This window comes from Jaculus jaculus, chromosome 13 (genome assembly GCF_020740685.1).
Source record: "Jaculus jaculus isolate mJacJac1 chromosome 13, mJacJac1.mat.Y.cur, whole genome shotgun sequence".
Classification (NCBI taxonomy): Eukaryota; Metazoa; Chordata; class Mammalia; order Rodentia; family Dipodidae; genus Jaculus; species Jaculus jaculus.
Window position 1 is genome coordinate 33,310,755 of NC_059114.1, and position 16,151 is coordinate 33,326,905.

The window sequence follows — 16,151 nt, forward strand, 5'->3', positions numbered from 1 at the left end:
AGTTAAGGAGCCAATGGACAGACAGTCTGAGTGGGGCATTCACTCACATTTCCCCAGGAAGACTAAAGCCAGAGTCCCTGACAATCTTACTTCTGTCCCTAAATGAAGCCACCAGCTATCCTAATTTTCTGAAGAGAAGAGTTGGGAAGAAGTTAGGCCGGAAGGCACCTCCAAACCCTACTTGATCCACACGACTGTACCCAACCATCATCCCACTCCCAGCTATGCAGAAGGACTGGCTACCAATGCAAACTCTGTGTCCAACCCAAACCTAAGAAACTAGGGACCCCGGGTTTAAAAATCTGTATTTTGAGCAAGTTCCCCACCAGACCTGAATGGGTTGCCCAGGTAGAATCGTCGCTGTGGCCTACTAAGCATCTCTCTCCACTGACAACTCTCGAGCTATCCCACTGCTGGACAGCTCTGAGTGTGGACAATTCTCTCCTCACACCCACTTGCCTATGACTTCCAAGTGAAACGGTTCCTAGACAGACCCAGGGTAGCTCAAGCCCAATACTGTCAAATGCTTCTCAGAAGATAAACCCTGGGAACACAGCACCATCCTCTGAGCCGGCTCTGATATGCCAGGGACGGGAGTGGAGGCGGAAGGGGTATGGGATTCATGCGTCTCCCTCAGATGTAGCCTTTATTCCAGTGACTGATTACCTCATCCTCTAAAAAAACTTATTTTTATTTATTTGACAGAGAAGGGGAGAAAGAGGTGGGGGGGGGTTTGCAGGGGCGCAGAATGGGCACAGCAAGGCCTCTAGCTATTGCAAACAACCTCCAGATGCATGAGCCACTATTTCTATCTGGCTTATGTGGGTACTGGGGAATCAAACACAGGTCCTTAGGCATCGCAGGCAAGTGCCTTAACAACTAAGACATCTCTCCAGCCCCCTACCCTTCTTTTATAACCAGCCCACCCTGACTCTCATGCCTAGGTGAGCTGAGACTCTGCTGACGCATTCCACTGGGTTTCCCACCCCAATATCTTCCTGGGCCTTTTCTGTCCCAGTGTCTACCCTGAATACACCTCTGTATAGACACCTGGAATGACTGTCCTCAAACCAAACTAAACCAAACCAAACCATTTCACCATCCAAAAGGTATCTGACTATCCTCAGAATGAAGTCCCTATGGTTACTCTGACCTACAGTGGTCCCTGTGCTGGGGAACAGTCATTCCCTGCCTCTCCTCTGGATGCCTATGATTAGCAGGTCCTTCGATGACTTCTATTTTGGCTCCTCCAGAGCAAGCACCTCAAGCCATGCTGGCGAGGTCAGTAAGTGAGGCCTAGCATCTTTGCTGTCCACTCCTGCACTCTAACACATGACTCAGGAATCAGCATGTGCTAATGTGCTCAAAACACACCCCTGAATGACCCAGACTCCCTCTCCAACCCAAAGGATGGCATCTATCTTCATGGGCTGTGCAATCCCAACATCCCAATTCCTAAAGTGTGAGCTGGGTCAGATTTCCTGTGGGCAGTTTAACACTGGCAAACTCCCCCAAGCTCCCCTCTTGATACCCTCTTACCTGATGGGGGCACACCTTATAGATTTTACCCCCTGTGAGGTGAGGTGTGGGCTGTCTAGCTCTGGCCCCATTCTGCACAGCTTCATAGAGGGCCAATAAGGAGAGGCAGAGCTGATCCTGGAGAGGAAGGACAAGTAAAACTACAGGTACCAAGGCTAAGGGCCCAGGCGTGGTGCTTGGCATCAAATGCTCACTCTAAAGCATGCAGGTCAAGTGCTATGCCAGACTGGGCTACAGCATCGCTGGATCACCCGCTTCTATGCACGAGGGTCTTACAGCCTCGCAAGACTAACCACTTCTATGCATAGAGGACTGGGCTACAGGCAAGGCCAAACAGAATAATCAAGTTGCCAGACTCTGGATGCTGGGCCACTGACTTTTTAGAGGGCAAAGAAACCTTCAAAGAAGAGCTAACATTGAATCCAAATTGCAGAAGCGTATTCTCAACAGCACAAAAATATGAAGGAAAGTAAATAATGAATAGATAAAACCCAAACACAACATACGGTCTATGAACTTAACAGCAGCACTTTTTCTAAAAGCCTGAAAACCATGTGCTGTGTAAAGTGCGCTTAGCCTCATGGGGTCAGTTATTTTAGTTATTTCAATTTTGCACATGAGGAAAATGAAGCTCAAAATGTGAGACAGGCAGCTTATCCAAGCCCCCAACCCCTCAGGCCCCCACCAAAAAAAAAAAAAAAAAAAAAATCAGGATTGCTGACCAGAGTCTACAACTGTAGGTCAAGGCCTCACATAGAAGGCATGGTGTTATCTGGGGGCCAGCACTCTCTATCTAACACGAGTGCCTAGTGGCAGGGGTTCATATCCTCTACTCAGAAAAGACACCAAGCAGCCCGCTCCCAAAGCCTCGGTCTCCATTGCTGTTCTTGGCATTCACCCTGGAGTCTTCAGGTCCAAAGGGGATGTCACATTGCTCCAGCAGGTGCTGCAGCTCCTCCTCAGTGTAGGAGCCAAGTTCTTCAAGCTTGCAGGTGCCCTCCTGGAGTAGCCTCACCAAAGCACTGCCATTGCCTACAAGAGACAACAGTGCTGATGGGAGATAACTGCTGCCAACCACTTGAGGTCATGGCAAGTCACTCATGTCTCATGAGGATGAGAACAAGGGGGTGAGAGAGGTCTCTAGGATGGCAGGCATTAAGTGGAAGCCAACTGCACAGAGCTTGCCCTATGGTGTTGAGAGAGGTGAACCACTGCCAATAACTGCAATCTCTTAGAACTGAAGTTTGCCCTGGAACATCTATGTGAGATACGAGGCACAAAGCTATCACAAAGAACTCTAGAACATCTAAGCTTTTCTCTAAGAGCTTCTGTTTTTCAGAACTGGGGTGGTTTGATTCAAGTGTCCCATAAAAACCTAGGTGTTTTGAATGCTAGGTGCCTAGATGATGGAGATTTGGGAACTAACACCTCCTTCAGGCATTGCTGAAGGCAGGTTATGGGGCCTATATAGCCAGTTTCCCCTTGCCAGTGTTTGGCACACTCTCCTGTTGCTGTTGGCCAGGAGGCAATGTCCACCCTCTGCTCATGCCATCATTTCCCCTGTCATTATGGAGCTTCCCCTTGAGCCTATAAGCCAAAATAAACCTTTTTTTGTTCCCAAAAGCTGCTCTTGGTTGGGTGATTTGCTTCTTTTTAAAATATTTTATTTTTATTTATTTGACAGAGAAAGAGGGAGGCAGAGAGAGAAAGAATGGGCACACCAGGGCCTCCAGCCACTGCAAAAGAACTCCAGATGCGTGCATCCCCTTGTGCATCTGGGTCCTTTGGCTTTGTAGGCAAATGCCTTAACCACTGAACCACCCCTCCAGCCCTTGGTTGGGTAATTTCTGCCAGCAATGTGAACCTGACTGTAACAGTAATGTTGGTTCTGAGGAGTGGTGTCATTTGCTGCTAGACACCGACTGTGTGTCTTTGGCCTTTCTGGAGCTGATTTTCAAGAGGAATGTGGAAGGATTTGAAGCCTTGGCCTTGCAGAGCTCTAAATAGTTTGATGGACTATTCTGGTCAGAGTTGAAAGACCTGAATGCAGTAAGAACTAAGGACTCTGAGGTTTGGCTTGTGAGGGTGAGATTTGCCTAGGCTTGCTGTTATGTCAATGTCCTGAGCATTTGTGCAGAGTTGAATTGCATAGAAATAGACTGGTGGGAACAGAAATTGAACCGTTGGGCTGAAACTTCTGCCCATTCAGCTGCATTTATTATATGAGAGATTACAACCTTTGAGATTGGACCAGCTAACTTGCACTGGGGCAACAGGAAGAATGTAGACTCTTTTGAAGGGCATGTGTGCTCAAGGAGTGTCCTGTTCTACATAATCTGCTTTATTCCCCCCTGGATTAACAAATTGGCATTCTACGTGGTATTATGGAGTAGAACACATACAAGAAAGAGAGGGTCATTGAGTTTGCAATGTGGTCTTGTGTTTTGGAAATGGCCATGGGCAGTGTGAAGCAGGTTTGCTGGATGGAGACCCCATGGGGCCATGAGGATGAACTGTGGATTGCAGTGGAGATGCTGGGACCATAAGATGGCTGCCGAGGAAAGCTGCAGGCCCCGAAGAAGTTTTCCAAGACTGTGAGTAGTCTAGCTGGAGGGGTGGAATTGGAATTCCATAGACTTATCATTAGTTAGAATTACTGGACTCGGAGATTTGTCACTGACTAGAGTTGTTGGACTTGGAGCTACAGAGTTTGATGTTTGCCCTGGTTGTTTTAAATCTTGTATTGGTTGAATATTTCCAGTGCCATCTTTTGCAATGTAAGTGTTTATTCTGTGCCATTATGGTTTTGGGTGGGATATTTTGGTATTATGTTATTATTGTTGGGGACAGGCTTATGGGTACGATATCCAGTTTCCCCTTGCCAGTGTTTGGCACTCTCTCCTGTTGCTATTGTCCACCTGATGTTGGCCAGGGGGTGATGTCCAGCCTCTAATCATGCCATCATTTTCCCCTGCCATTATGGAGCTTCCCCTTGCCAAAATAAACCTTTTCTTCTCCCCACAAACTGCTTTTGGTCAGGTGATTTCAGCAGCAATACAAAACTGACTGCAACAAGAACCAAGAGTACCGTATCGGTACTCTTGCTTTACCTATGACAAGAGAACAAGAGCTGTCACTTTTAAAATGCTCTCTATACACTATGCTCCCGAACTAGCTGCTTAAGGGAATTGCAGTGTAGGGGCACAGCTCAATGTGAAGATGCAAAAGTATGTTTAACAGCCAGTAGTTCACATAATGACTACTTACAAAATCAACATAATACTTCATATCTCGAATTTTAAAAATGAAAATAGAAAATAAAGTATGTTGCGCTATTTGATAAGGAAAAGCAGTTTCGTCAAAGTTCTTATGTATAGATGTGACATGTGCAAGAGTGTGGCTATCATTCTAGGTCATGACACAAATTATATTTCTTATTGTGAGCTGTGGTAGAATGTGGCTGGTTGTGGTGATCACCTTTAACCCCAGCACTTGGGTAGGAGAACTGCTGTGAATTTGAGACCCTACCTCGTAAAACTTAAAAAAAAGGGGGGGAGAGGTGCTCTTACTCTGTATCAGCTCAAAAGCCCAGAAGATAAGTAACACTGTCACACCCTGGCAACACCAAGACTCAGGACAATGAAGGATCTCCCAGAGGTCACAATGCTGTTAAGTGGCACACTAAGGAGGAAACCAAGTCCTCAGAAACATGCATTTCACAGCTAGTCCAGGCCTTCTAGGTAGTACTCCAAAAATGTTGTATAACCAGTTTTAAAAGCAGATTCCCTACACTTTGTAAGTGACAATCTTTGGGTTGGAGACTTTCCATCAAGCATTTATTGGCAAGATTTCTACTACTCAAGGCAGTACATCACTGGGCTGGAGAGATAGCTCAGCATTTGCCTGTAAAGCCATAGGACCCAGGTTTGATTTCCTGGGATCCACATAAGCCAGATATACAGGTGGTACATGTGTCTGGAGTTCATTTACAGTGGCTGAAGGCCCTGGTGTGCCCATTCTCATTCTTGTATCAAATAAATTAAATTAAAAAACAATTAAAAGTCAGGGTAGTACATCACCACAAACTGACAATTAACTGTGTATCTTACACAACATGGCTGGCAGCTCCTCAAAACTACACCAAGACTAACTTCTAGGAGTTTTTGTCACAGCTATTTATTCTTAGATGCAATACTTTAAGCAGGCCTTTCTTTTACCACTGCTTTTGTCTTGACATGGACAATGTCTCAGATTCCCAACTGAGCCATTCTTTTGCAGCAACCATCCACCACATGGCCTTACCAGGTACTAGCTGTACATCCAGGTTTTTGTCTTTCTCAGTGTTGACAACCACGGCTCCTTTCATGAGTGGTGGAAAGAAGGGGGCAATAACAGAGGCGTCAAACTTGGTGATGGGGATGCTGGCTGGGAACGCCATCTGCTCGATCACTTCTGTCTCCATTGTGGCCCAGAAGTCCTCCACATTCACTTCACTGGAGCCCAAGAATTCAGGCCAGGTGAACTAAAAAGCCAAAAGGAAAAAGCAAAGAAAAGAAAAGAAAAAAAAAAAAAAAACAAGCCAAACAAGGGCTGAATTCTAAGAGCAATACATTAGCAACAATGCAATCTTCACCACTTCACTATGCTGGGAAATCAAGGCTCAGCATAGGCCAAGTGTCTGACAGCCATGCACTGTCAGGGTATGGCTAAATCTGACAACTCAGTACCAAACTGTACTGCCTTCTTTCCATATCACAGTATTCCCCAGACCAAAATAATTCTAAATCCCTTTGTTTCCATATCTTTACTCCCATCATTTTCCCTATTACAAAAAAAAAAAAAAAGGAGAGGTACCAATAAGTACATGTTATGTACAAGACTTATAATATTAGTAGTTAAAACATTTGTCTGAAATGAGTGGACAGAGTCAGGGATAGAAAAAGAATATGTACACTTGGACCAGATCCTAAATCCAAGTGTCAGTCCCTGTATCTGGCTGCTGAGAATAATCAGAATTCCATTTAGTAGAATCCCATAGATCTTCAAAGGCCTTGTGGAGTCGTCACCTCATTCAGAAGACTCTCTGGGACTTTATCTCCTTTTCCCCAGATAGCATTTACTTAACTATTACAGGCCAGTTAGTCCATAATCATATTTTTCCTTTTTTTTCTTCTTCTTCCTCTTTTCAGTGTTTGAGATCTCAAGTCCTCACACAATAGGCAAGCATACTACCACTGAGCTTCATGTGCTCTCTATGTGGTTGTTAAAGGTGACTCTGATCTCACTTCTCTGGCTAAAGCCAGTGGGTTACTTATCAAACATGAAGAGGCTGGGAGTGTTGCCCAATGGTAGAGTGCTTACCTAGCATGAACAAGATCCTGGGTTCTAATTCCCAATATTGAAATGCAAATAGTAGGCTACCTTTCTTTCTTTTTTTCAGGTAAGGTCTCATTCTAGCCCAGGCTACCTGGAATTCACTATGTAGTCACAGGGTGGCCTCAAACTCAGTGATCCTCCTACCTCTGCCTCCAGAGTGTGCCACCATGTCTGGCCTAGGCTACATTTCAACCTGTATGAACTTAATCCCTCATTCTGCATTTCAGAAAGCTCTACATGTGAATGCTTTTCAAAAGGTGGTCCCAAACTAATAGCCTGAGCATCGCCTGGAAACTTGTTAGAAGAACAAATTCTTGCCCCCCACATCAAGCTTACTGATCAGAATCCTTTAGGTAGAAAACAAGGTAGCCTTCCACATTGACAAGTTTGAGAATCACTGCCCTATATAGTTCTGATACCCACCAAAATCTATGAGACTGTTATGCAAAAAGGCAACTCTCCATCCTTACTCCTTTGTTCTCTACTTCCAGGTTCTTAGTGAACACTATCAGTAAATGACAAAGTTCTCACATATAATTTTTACACCTGGCTGCAGGAATAGGGCCACATGAGGCTAACCTCTTCACAAGCAGTAAAGGGGCAAAATGCCAACTGAGAATACAAACTAAAGGGAGTACTATCATCAATCCACAGCTCCTTCAGTATCCTTAAATACTAATTTCACATTTTATTTAGCCTCCTTTCCCACATACACTGTACACAAAGGCAGAGAATAAAGCCTTGGTCTTCAAGGAAGAAGTGGCTGGCACCACAGGACAAAAGAGAGAGTGCAAACTGAAAGTAAAGGCAATGTTACTCCTCTGTCAGAAGAGTCCTGATTGACACAGGGCAGGTGCCATGCTAGGGGATGTGACACTGGTGAGGAGGAGGGCTTCTGTTTATTCTGGAAACTAAAAAATTCACTGTGGCTAGGTACAGTTAGAAACACCAAAACTTGGCAGCCCAGGAAGTAAGCTTGGCAGTGCTTGGGAGTGTAGATTCTGGAATCAGCTGGCCAGACCTCAGCTCACCCATACTGGTCTGGGTGGGCTTGGCTTCAGTACTACTATGTATAAAAACTTCAGTGTTGGAAATTAAGTCATATAGTCATACACAGCACAAAGCAAGAACTTGGCAGATGTAATAAAATGCTTAATATCAGTTACATTTTTATTATTAAGCAATTATTATTAAGCAGATTTGAACAATGGCTTTTAAAACTTTTTATTCTTATTTATTCATTTGAGAGATACAGAAATAGGCAGGTAGAGAAAGAAAGAAAGAAAGAAAGAGAGAGAGAGAGAGAGAGAGAGAGAAAGAGGGAGGGAGGGAATGGGCACACCAGGGCCTCCAGCCATTGCAAACAAACTCCAGATGCATGTGCCCCTTTGTGCATCTGGCTTACGTAGGTCCTGGGAAGTCGAAGCTGGGTCCTTTGGCTTTGCAGGCAAGCGCCTTAACCACTAAGCTATCTCTCCAGCCCTGAACAATGGCTTTTTATGTGTTATCCCACCAAGCTCTTTCCAGAGTTGTTGAAATCTGTTTGCTTAATAAATGTACCACCATGCCTGGCTCTCTCTCTTATTTTGATTGTCATCATTTTCACACCTTTAATCCCAGCACTTGGGAAGCAAAGGTAGGAGGATTGCTATGAGAAGCAGGTCGATGCCTTACGTCACCTCATGAACCAGTCCTCTAATTCACGATGGTGGAGTTCAGCAGTGGCAATCTTGTATCTCAGTATCGTATTAGCATATCCAAGGGTTACCCTTGTCTAACCTTCTCAGTATGATGAGGAAAGCACCATCTATGGATTTATTTTCTTTTGTTTATCTAAGAAAGTCTTTTTAAAAAAAAAATGGTATGAATAAGCACTTAAGACTATATACCGAGACAGTCTCTTGCTGTTGCTGCAGCTGGTGAGCTTTGGATTGCCTTGACCTCATCTCTAATTGTCATAGCACATCAGATTTGGACCACTTTGTGTGTGGCTTTATGTGGATGCTGAGGGCTGAATTTTGGTTGTTAACAGGCTTGCAAGCAAGTGCCTTTAACTGCTGAACTATATTCCTAGCACCAACACATATATTTATTTTTTTTGTGTATTTAGATACATGGGGGTCAAATTATTGTCTACTGCTGCACCTTCTTTGAGATAATGTCATCTGTTGCTGCTGCAAATACATCAGGACCATGAATGGCTTTTGGGTGCTGGGAATTGAACCCTGGCTGAACCTGGGCCAAAGACTTTGCAAGAAGCAAGTACCTTCAACCACTGGGCCATCTCCCCAGCTCCCAACACTGATATATATTCATCATTTCAACGACCTTGTTTTCTGATGATAGACTTGATCATGATGTGTTATTACTTCATTCATTCATTGTTAGACCTGATGTTTTCTAATTCAGGACTATGGCATCTGTATTTGTAAGTACAATAAACCCCAGTTTCTTCTTCTTCTTTTCCCCCAGACAAATGCACCACCTTGTGCATCTGGCTTATGTGGATCCTGGGGGAGTTGAACCTGGGTCCTCTGGCTTTGCAGGCAAGCACTTTGACTGCTAAGATCTCTCTCCAGCCCTCCTCTCCCTCACCCCTCCCCCAGTTTTTTCTCTTATACTAAAAATGTCAACTCTGTTTTCACAGTCTTATGTGATGAGTAGGGAAACACAGTTGCTTTTGCTGTTCTTTCCTGTGACTGGAATCATAGATTTTTGTTACATTTAACCTATGAAATCATTTGAATTTAGTGTTATCTCTGTGTGAATTTTTTTAGTTCAGAATACAAGTGTGGTGATTTGAATGTAAAATATCCTTAGGTCTCATGTGTTTTAAATGTTTGGTCCCCCAACTGGTGCCAATTTGGGAGAATTGTGGGCCTTCAGGAGATGGAAGCTTCCTGGTAGAGGTATGTCAACTGGGGACAGACCTTTATTAGTCCAGCCACTGGGTGCTCATAGCTAGCTTACTCTGGCTGCTAACCAACCTGATGCTGACATATGAAGATGGGAGCAGGCTGTCTGCCCTGCCATGATTAAGCTTTTATTCTCAACAGTAACCCAAAATAAACCCTTTACTTTTATAAGCTGCTTCTGGTCAAATGTTTTGTCACAGTAATGAGAAGGTAACTGCTATACCAAGTTGGCTCACATCATTCTTCTTTTTTTCCTACCCCCAAAGTACAGTCTTACTTTTTTACCCAGGCTGACCTGGAATTCACTACGTAATTACAGGTTAGCCTTGAACTCACAGTGATCCTCCTACCTCTGCTTCACAAGTGCTGTGATTAAAGACGTGCACCACCATGCCTGGCATATCATTCTTTCTCTCCAATATCTTCAATGTTCTCCATTTCACTCTGTAAGTCCTTAAAATTGCCCATGTGACCCTAGGTAGAATCCAGCCTCTTATCTCTCACATATCTACTACTATCTCCTGCCACCTGACTTCCTTGTTGTACCTTTGTCATGTCCAACAACACTGTCTTAGCTATTGTTATTGTTACTCCTTCTGCCTAGAATGTTCCTCCTCAAATTAGTTGGGCTCCAGATCTCCATAGAAATGCCACTATCAGTGACCTTCCCTGATCACCCTCTATCAAAATAAAAACACATTTCTTCCACCACCCACTTTCTCCTCACTCTGCTCCATTACTATTGGACATATATTTGTTCACCATTTGTCTTCCCCAAATGTAAGCTCCACAAGGATAAACCTTGAGAGACATTTTTACTACTTTCCCAAAGGCCAAAAAGTACAACTAGAAGGGCTGGAGAGATGGCTCAGCAGTTAAAAGGCACTTGCTTGCAAAGCCAGATGGCTTAGGTTTGATTCCCCAGTACCCACATAAAGCCAGATGCACAAAGTGGTATATTCAACTGGAGTTCGTATGCATTGCCAAGACGCCCCCGTCAAATCTCTTCTCTAGCTAGCTATCTAATCTCAAACAAATAAATAAACAAACAAACAAATATATATTTTTTTCATGGCATCTAGGGACTGGGATTGTAATTTAGCTATAGCATGTACAAAAGTCCTGGGAATTTTTTGGACATTAAAAAAAATATTTTTATTTATTTGCAAGCAGAGAGAAAGGTGGGGAGAGACAAAGGGAGAGAGAATGAGTATGCCAGGGCTTCTAGCCACTGCAAACAAACTCCAGATGCATGCACCACTTTGTGTATCTCCTGGGAATTTTATGGTTAAAACAAACAGGAATGGGGATGTAGGTCTTGATGGAGTACTTGCCTGTCATGCATGAGGACCTGGATTCAATTCCCAGTAACAAAAATGAAAGGAAGAAGGGGCTGGATAGATGGGTCAGCGGTTAAGGTACATACCTGCAAAGCCTAGCAAACCAGGTCTGATTTCTCAGTATCCACAAAAAGCCAGATGCACAAAGTGGCACATGCATCGAGAGTTCATGTGCAGTAGCTAGAGGCCCTGGCATGCCCATTCTCTCCCCCTCACCATACATATATTTGATGAGTAATTGAATAAACAAACCCTGCATCAAATAAAACTGGGCTACAGAAGGAAAAAGCCACTAGCCTCACCATGACAGCATTAAAGTCATCTACTCCAGGGGTCATCAAGTGCGACGTCACTGGCAAAGTGAGAGGACAGTTCTGAGGTGGCTGAGAAGGACTTACCTCCACGCTCTTCAGTAGCAGCACGTTCTCTTCATTCCTCTGAGCCATTTCCACTTTGGGTGCCACACCACAGATACCACAAATCATGTCATTATAGTCACGAACAGTAAGGCACTCAAAAGCCCAATAACCATTGCATAAGAGCTCCTGCAGCTGGCTCAGCTCCTCTGTGGTCAGAGTCTTTTCTGAAAGGACAGCAAGAATACTGAGAAGGTCACAGAAAACAACCATGCAAGCACTAGAGATAAGCCAGTGCTACCAAGAACAGCAATGCTACAAGACTGGTTCTCGCCCCCACACCCCAAATACCCCAGAACATTAACTATCCCAAGCAGCAGGCACCTGGCCTGCAAGTGTCCTGGTGACAATCTAGCAGGCAACTCCAACCAGAGGGACAGCTGCCTTCAACCCTTCAACAAGCACCTCCTAGGTACTAGAGGCTGGGCCAAGTACACTGAATTTTATCTCATGTGAATTTAGTATTTATGAACCAGGCTATTATTACTCTTTATAAGTGGAGAAACAGAGTAAGTTGCTCAAAATTATGTTGCCACCAAGTGGCAGAGTCAAGTCTGAAACCCAGATCAGTGTGACTGTTCCATCTGTTCCCATGGGAGACAAAGCACAAAAGGACTGGCGCTTTCTCTGCAAGAAAGGGGTAGGAAAAGTGCAAACACAAGTAAAAAGAGCACAAAGGTGAAGGATTCCTGGATAGAAAACAGTATGGTCCCTACCTTTGGGTCTCAGCATGAGCCTTGGGACTGGTAGCAGATATTCAAGAGCTATGCATATGGAATGAATCTGACTACAATGTCATTAAGTCAAATCTACTAATGACCAAAGGATGTGCTTCTAAAAGTCAATTGTTATCCCCCTACAAAAGGTCACTGGATGCATGGAGACACTTAATGCTTTCCAAAGTTAGTTTGGCATTTATAAAATTCAAAAGAAAAAATGCATTACAAGTCAGGAAACTCTCTTCAAAAGACCTACTTATGTCCAAAATTGACTCTTTAAGCCAAAGCCTAACAACATTCCCAGAGTGCTCAGGCTAACATTGGACAGGGAGAACCTTTACCTGTTTGCTCTTGCACAGATTTCAGCACTGCACTGACGGACATTCTGGGGTCCTCTCCTAGCTTGATCTGGTTTCGGATCACAAAGAGCAAGTCCAGGCTTACTAGCAACTTGTTCCCCACATTAAAAAGACCTGCATGTTCAAAATAGGCAACAAAGAATCACTGTAACACCATAAAACAATGGGGGGAAAAAAACAAAGCAAAACTAAGTGCCAACCAACAGAAGAATTATGGCACACTCATAAAACAAATTTTTTGTTTTTTGTTTTTTTTTTTTTTTTGGTTTTTCAAGGTAGGGTCTCACTCTGGCTCAGGCTGACCTGGAATTCACTATGTAGTCTCAGGGTGGCCTCAAACTCTCAGCGATCCTCCTACCTCTGCCTCCCCTGCCTCCCGAGTGCTGGGATTAAAGGCGTGCGCCACCACGCCCGGCGAAAAATTTTCATTTTTAAAAAAACTAAACCTCTAACTTTTCTGATATAAAGTTGACCACAATCTACTACTAAAATAAAAAAATGCAATGAATTCATTTTTGTTTTTCCCTAATTAAAAAAAATGTTTCCGCCTCCTGCCCCCTCAGCTCAGTGTGCAGGACAGAGGGGCCACTCTTTCTATACAGCTTACACAAGTGCATGCTGGGGAAGGGACAGATTCCCATGAATTCAGATAAATGAGCATGCTTCTATGTTTATATACAATGTAACACAAATATGCACAAAAGCATATTTGAACGTATTCTCAATAAAGAAAATCACAGGTAGAGAAGCCTTTCTAAGTTAAGATCAAAGCTCTGCTTACACAAAGATTAAAAAAAATAAAAATCAAGCTGGGAGTGGTGGCGCACACCTTTAATCCCAGCACTTAGGAGGCAGAGGTAGGAGGATCGCTGTGAGTTCAAGACTACCCTGAGAATGCAGAGTGATTCCAGGTCAGCCTGAGCTAGAGTGAGACCCTACTTCAAAACAACAACAACAAAAATCCCCTGGACTGGAGAGATGGCTTAGTGGTTAAGGTGCTTGCCTGAAAAGCCAAAGGACCTTGGTTCGATGCCCCAGGACCCACGTAAGCCAGATGCACAAGGTGAGACATGCATCTGGAGTTCGTTTGCAGTGGCTGTAGGCCCTGGCATGTCCATTCTCCTTCTCTCTCTTTCTCTCTCTCTGCCTCTCTCTCAAATAAATAAATAAAAATAAAGTAATGATAATAAAAAAAGAAAACTTCCCTTGGTGTCCCCATAATCATACTTAAATTTAAAAGACAACCAATAACTTGCTGTACATGATGGTACATACCTTTATCCCAGCACTTAGAAGGCAGAGGAAGGAGGACTGCTGTGAGTTTGAGGCCAACCTGGAGCTACAGAGTGAGTTCCAGGTCAGTCTGAGTTAGAATGAGACATTGTCTTGAAAAATCAAAACAAAACAAAAAAATAAGAGACAACTAATAAAATGGAAGAAAGTTGTCTAAAAAATAAAATACAATTGGAAAGCTTTACGAAAAGTAATTCACAAAAGAGGAACCCCTCTACAAATGATCACATGATATTAATACATGTTATTAATTAATTAATTAAGGAAATAAAATTAATAAATGGAGTGCCTAGCTCTCAGGTGAAGATAGCATTTTTGCTGACAGCATTCAGATGGAAATGCTGTAGTATTAGCAACTGAGAAGCAGAAGCCCATTCTGCATGATGAGCAAGTATACACAAAGGGAACAAATAACCACACAGATTCAGAGGAAAAGCTGGGGTGTGTGTGTGTGGGGGGGGGGGAATTTTACTGTTGGCAAGAGCATAAAGTAACACAAACACTGACAATGTAAGACAGTAAACACCCCTTAGAATTGAGGCACTCAGGAGAAAGACCCTAAGAATAGAACAATATATGGAGGACAAGAGCTCAGACCCATGGAAATCTTTCTCAAACCTGTTTTGGGTATTTGAAGGCAGAGAAAGTTGGCACCCACCTGTGTAGATGTCCATGAAGCTGTGCAGGGCCAGACAATGAGGGTTCAGACACATTTTCACCTGGGCAGTCACCACCTGCAGCTGGCTAGCTGTCAACAACCAGCATTCCTGGGGCCCAGCCAGAGAGCTAGTACCCCAAACACAACAAAAACCAGAAGGGAAATCAGTCTCTTAATGTCTTGAGGCTCTACAGGTCCAGTGATCAGAAGCAAAACTCTCAAGACTTTAGCATAACACACAAAGGAAGATGCTGGAGTTTGGCTTCCACAGCTCTCTAGGAAGATGCTTCTGCTGGAATCTAGCCTATGAAATACCCTACAATTAATGTAACCTACATCATTTATCTCACTGGACTCCCAAACCCAAACATTATGCTAGGCAGTCCAGATGTAATCTAAACTGTAAACTGGTAATAACAAGTTTCAGACATTTTCAATAATTATTTTACCATTAGCAACTGAAAAGGTAAAGGAAGCCTAACGAAAAGACAAAATATTTTCACAGGTTATAGCTTTAAAGCTATCTTTAAAGTAAGAGTAAGGTAAGCGACAACATGAACGAAGTAGGATGGGACAGCTAACAGCAAAGGGGTGCTTACTTTTGTCCCCCCTTGTACAATGGGCTGCTACAGAGAAGGCACTGCGTGGATGGTGATTCATAGTAATTCGACCAGGAGGTTTGCTCAATGGTGACTGTCTCCTCACTCACGTTGGACAGGATAAGCCGAGAGCTATTGAGTTCATGAATCAAGGCGAAGACCTCAGCCAGCTCTGACTCATTCTCAGGAATCTGTAGGACTTTGCGTAGCAGCTGCAGTGTGGACTGACGCTGGATCTCCCTCTGGGCTGCACTCAGGGGCTCTGTGGTGCTCAGCACATCTGGGAGTGGTGAGCTTGCCTCCTAGAAAGAGAATGGGTCAATCACTAAGCACCCAGGGTGGAATGAGCCAGCCTCATGCTAAAGTACAAGTGTGCAAGTAGCAGAGGGATGGGTCCATGACTGGGGCAAGAAACAAAGACCAAAAGTTTCATCAGTTCAATTCAATGAACAACTCACTGTGCAGCTACAGGCTGTGCTTCTCTCTAGAGTTCAATTTTCCTGTCAGTAAAACCAGAGGGCTACATATACCTCCTGGCAAAAGATTTAATTTGTTACCTCTCATTCATTAGGACAACTGTGGTGTTTGAATGTTGAATGCCCTCATAGCTTCACATGTTTTGTGAGTAAGACTCACACTTAGTCCCCAGCTGGTGGAGAGCTTTGTGAAGTGCAGCGTTGCTGGAGGTGGTATATCACTGGGCAGCCTTGAGGTTTATTGGCCCAGCTCTGCTGAGTATTCAGAGCTCACTCTTACTGCATCCTCCCTGCATGAATGTGAGAAAATGTGAAACCTGGCTTCCTACCCATGCCATACCTTACCAATGTAAGCCAAAATAAGCCTTTTCCTTTTATAAGCTGCTTCTGGGTGTGTGTTGTCACAGTAACAAGAAGGTAACTCTATAATAACAGACTTGGGTTTTGTGGATAACTGTACT

The 16,151-nt window shown here is 43.8% G+C and overlaps 1 protein-coding gene across 1 annotated transcript in view; it reads right to left on the reverse strand.

Annotated features, from left to right (window-relative positions):
* Positions 1-16,151, reverse strand: part of Hmgxb3 (HMG-box containing 3) — an 81,480-nt gene that overhangs the window by 2,925 nt on the left and 62,404 nt on the right. Inside the window, exons 12-18 of the mRNA XM_045132491.1 lie at positions 15,215-15,516; positions 14,616-14,743; positions 12,647-12,778; positions 11,569-11,753; positions 5,842-6,061; positions 2,438-2,571; positions 1,540-1,656 (exon numbers count right to left, since the gene is read on the reverse strand). Of these exons, the coding sequence (XP_044988426.1) occupies positions 1,540-1,656; positions 2,438-2,571; positions 5,842-6,061; positions 11,569-11,753; positions 12,647-12,778; positions 14,616-14,743; positions 15,215-15,516 (1,218 nt within the window). The remainder of the gene's footprint in view (positions 1-1,539; positions 1,657-2,437; positions 2,572-5,841; positions 6,062-11,568; positions 11,754-12,646; positions 12,779-14,615; positions 14,744-15,214; positions 15,517-16,151) is intronic.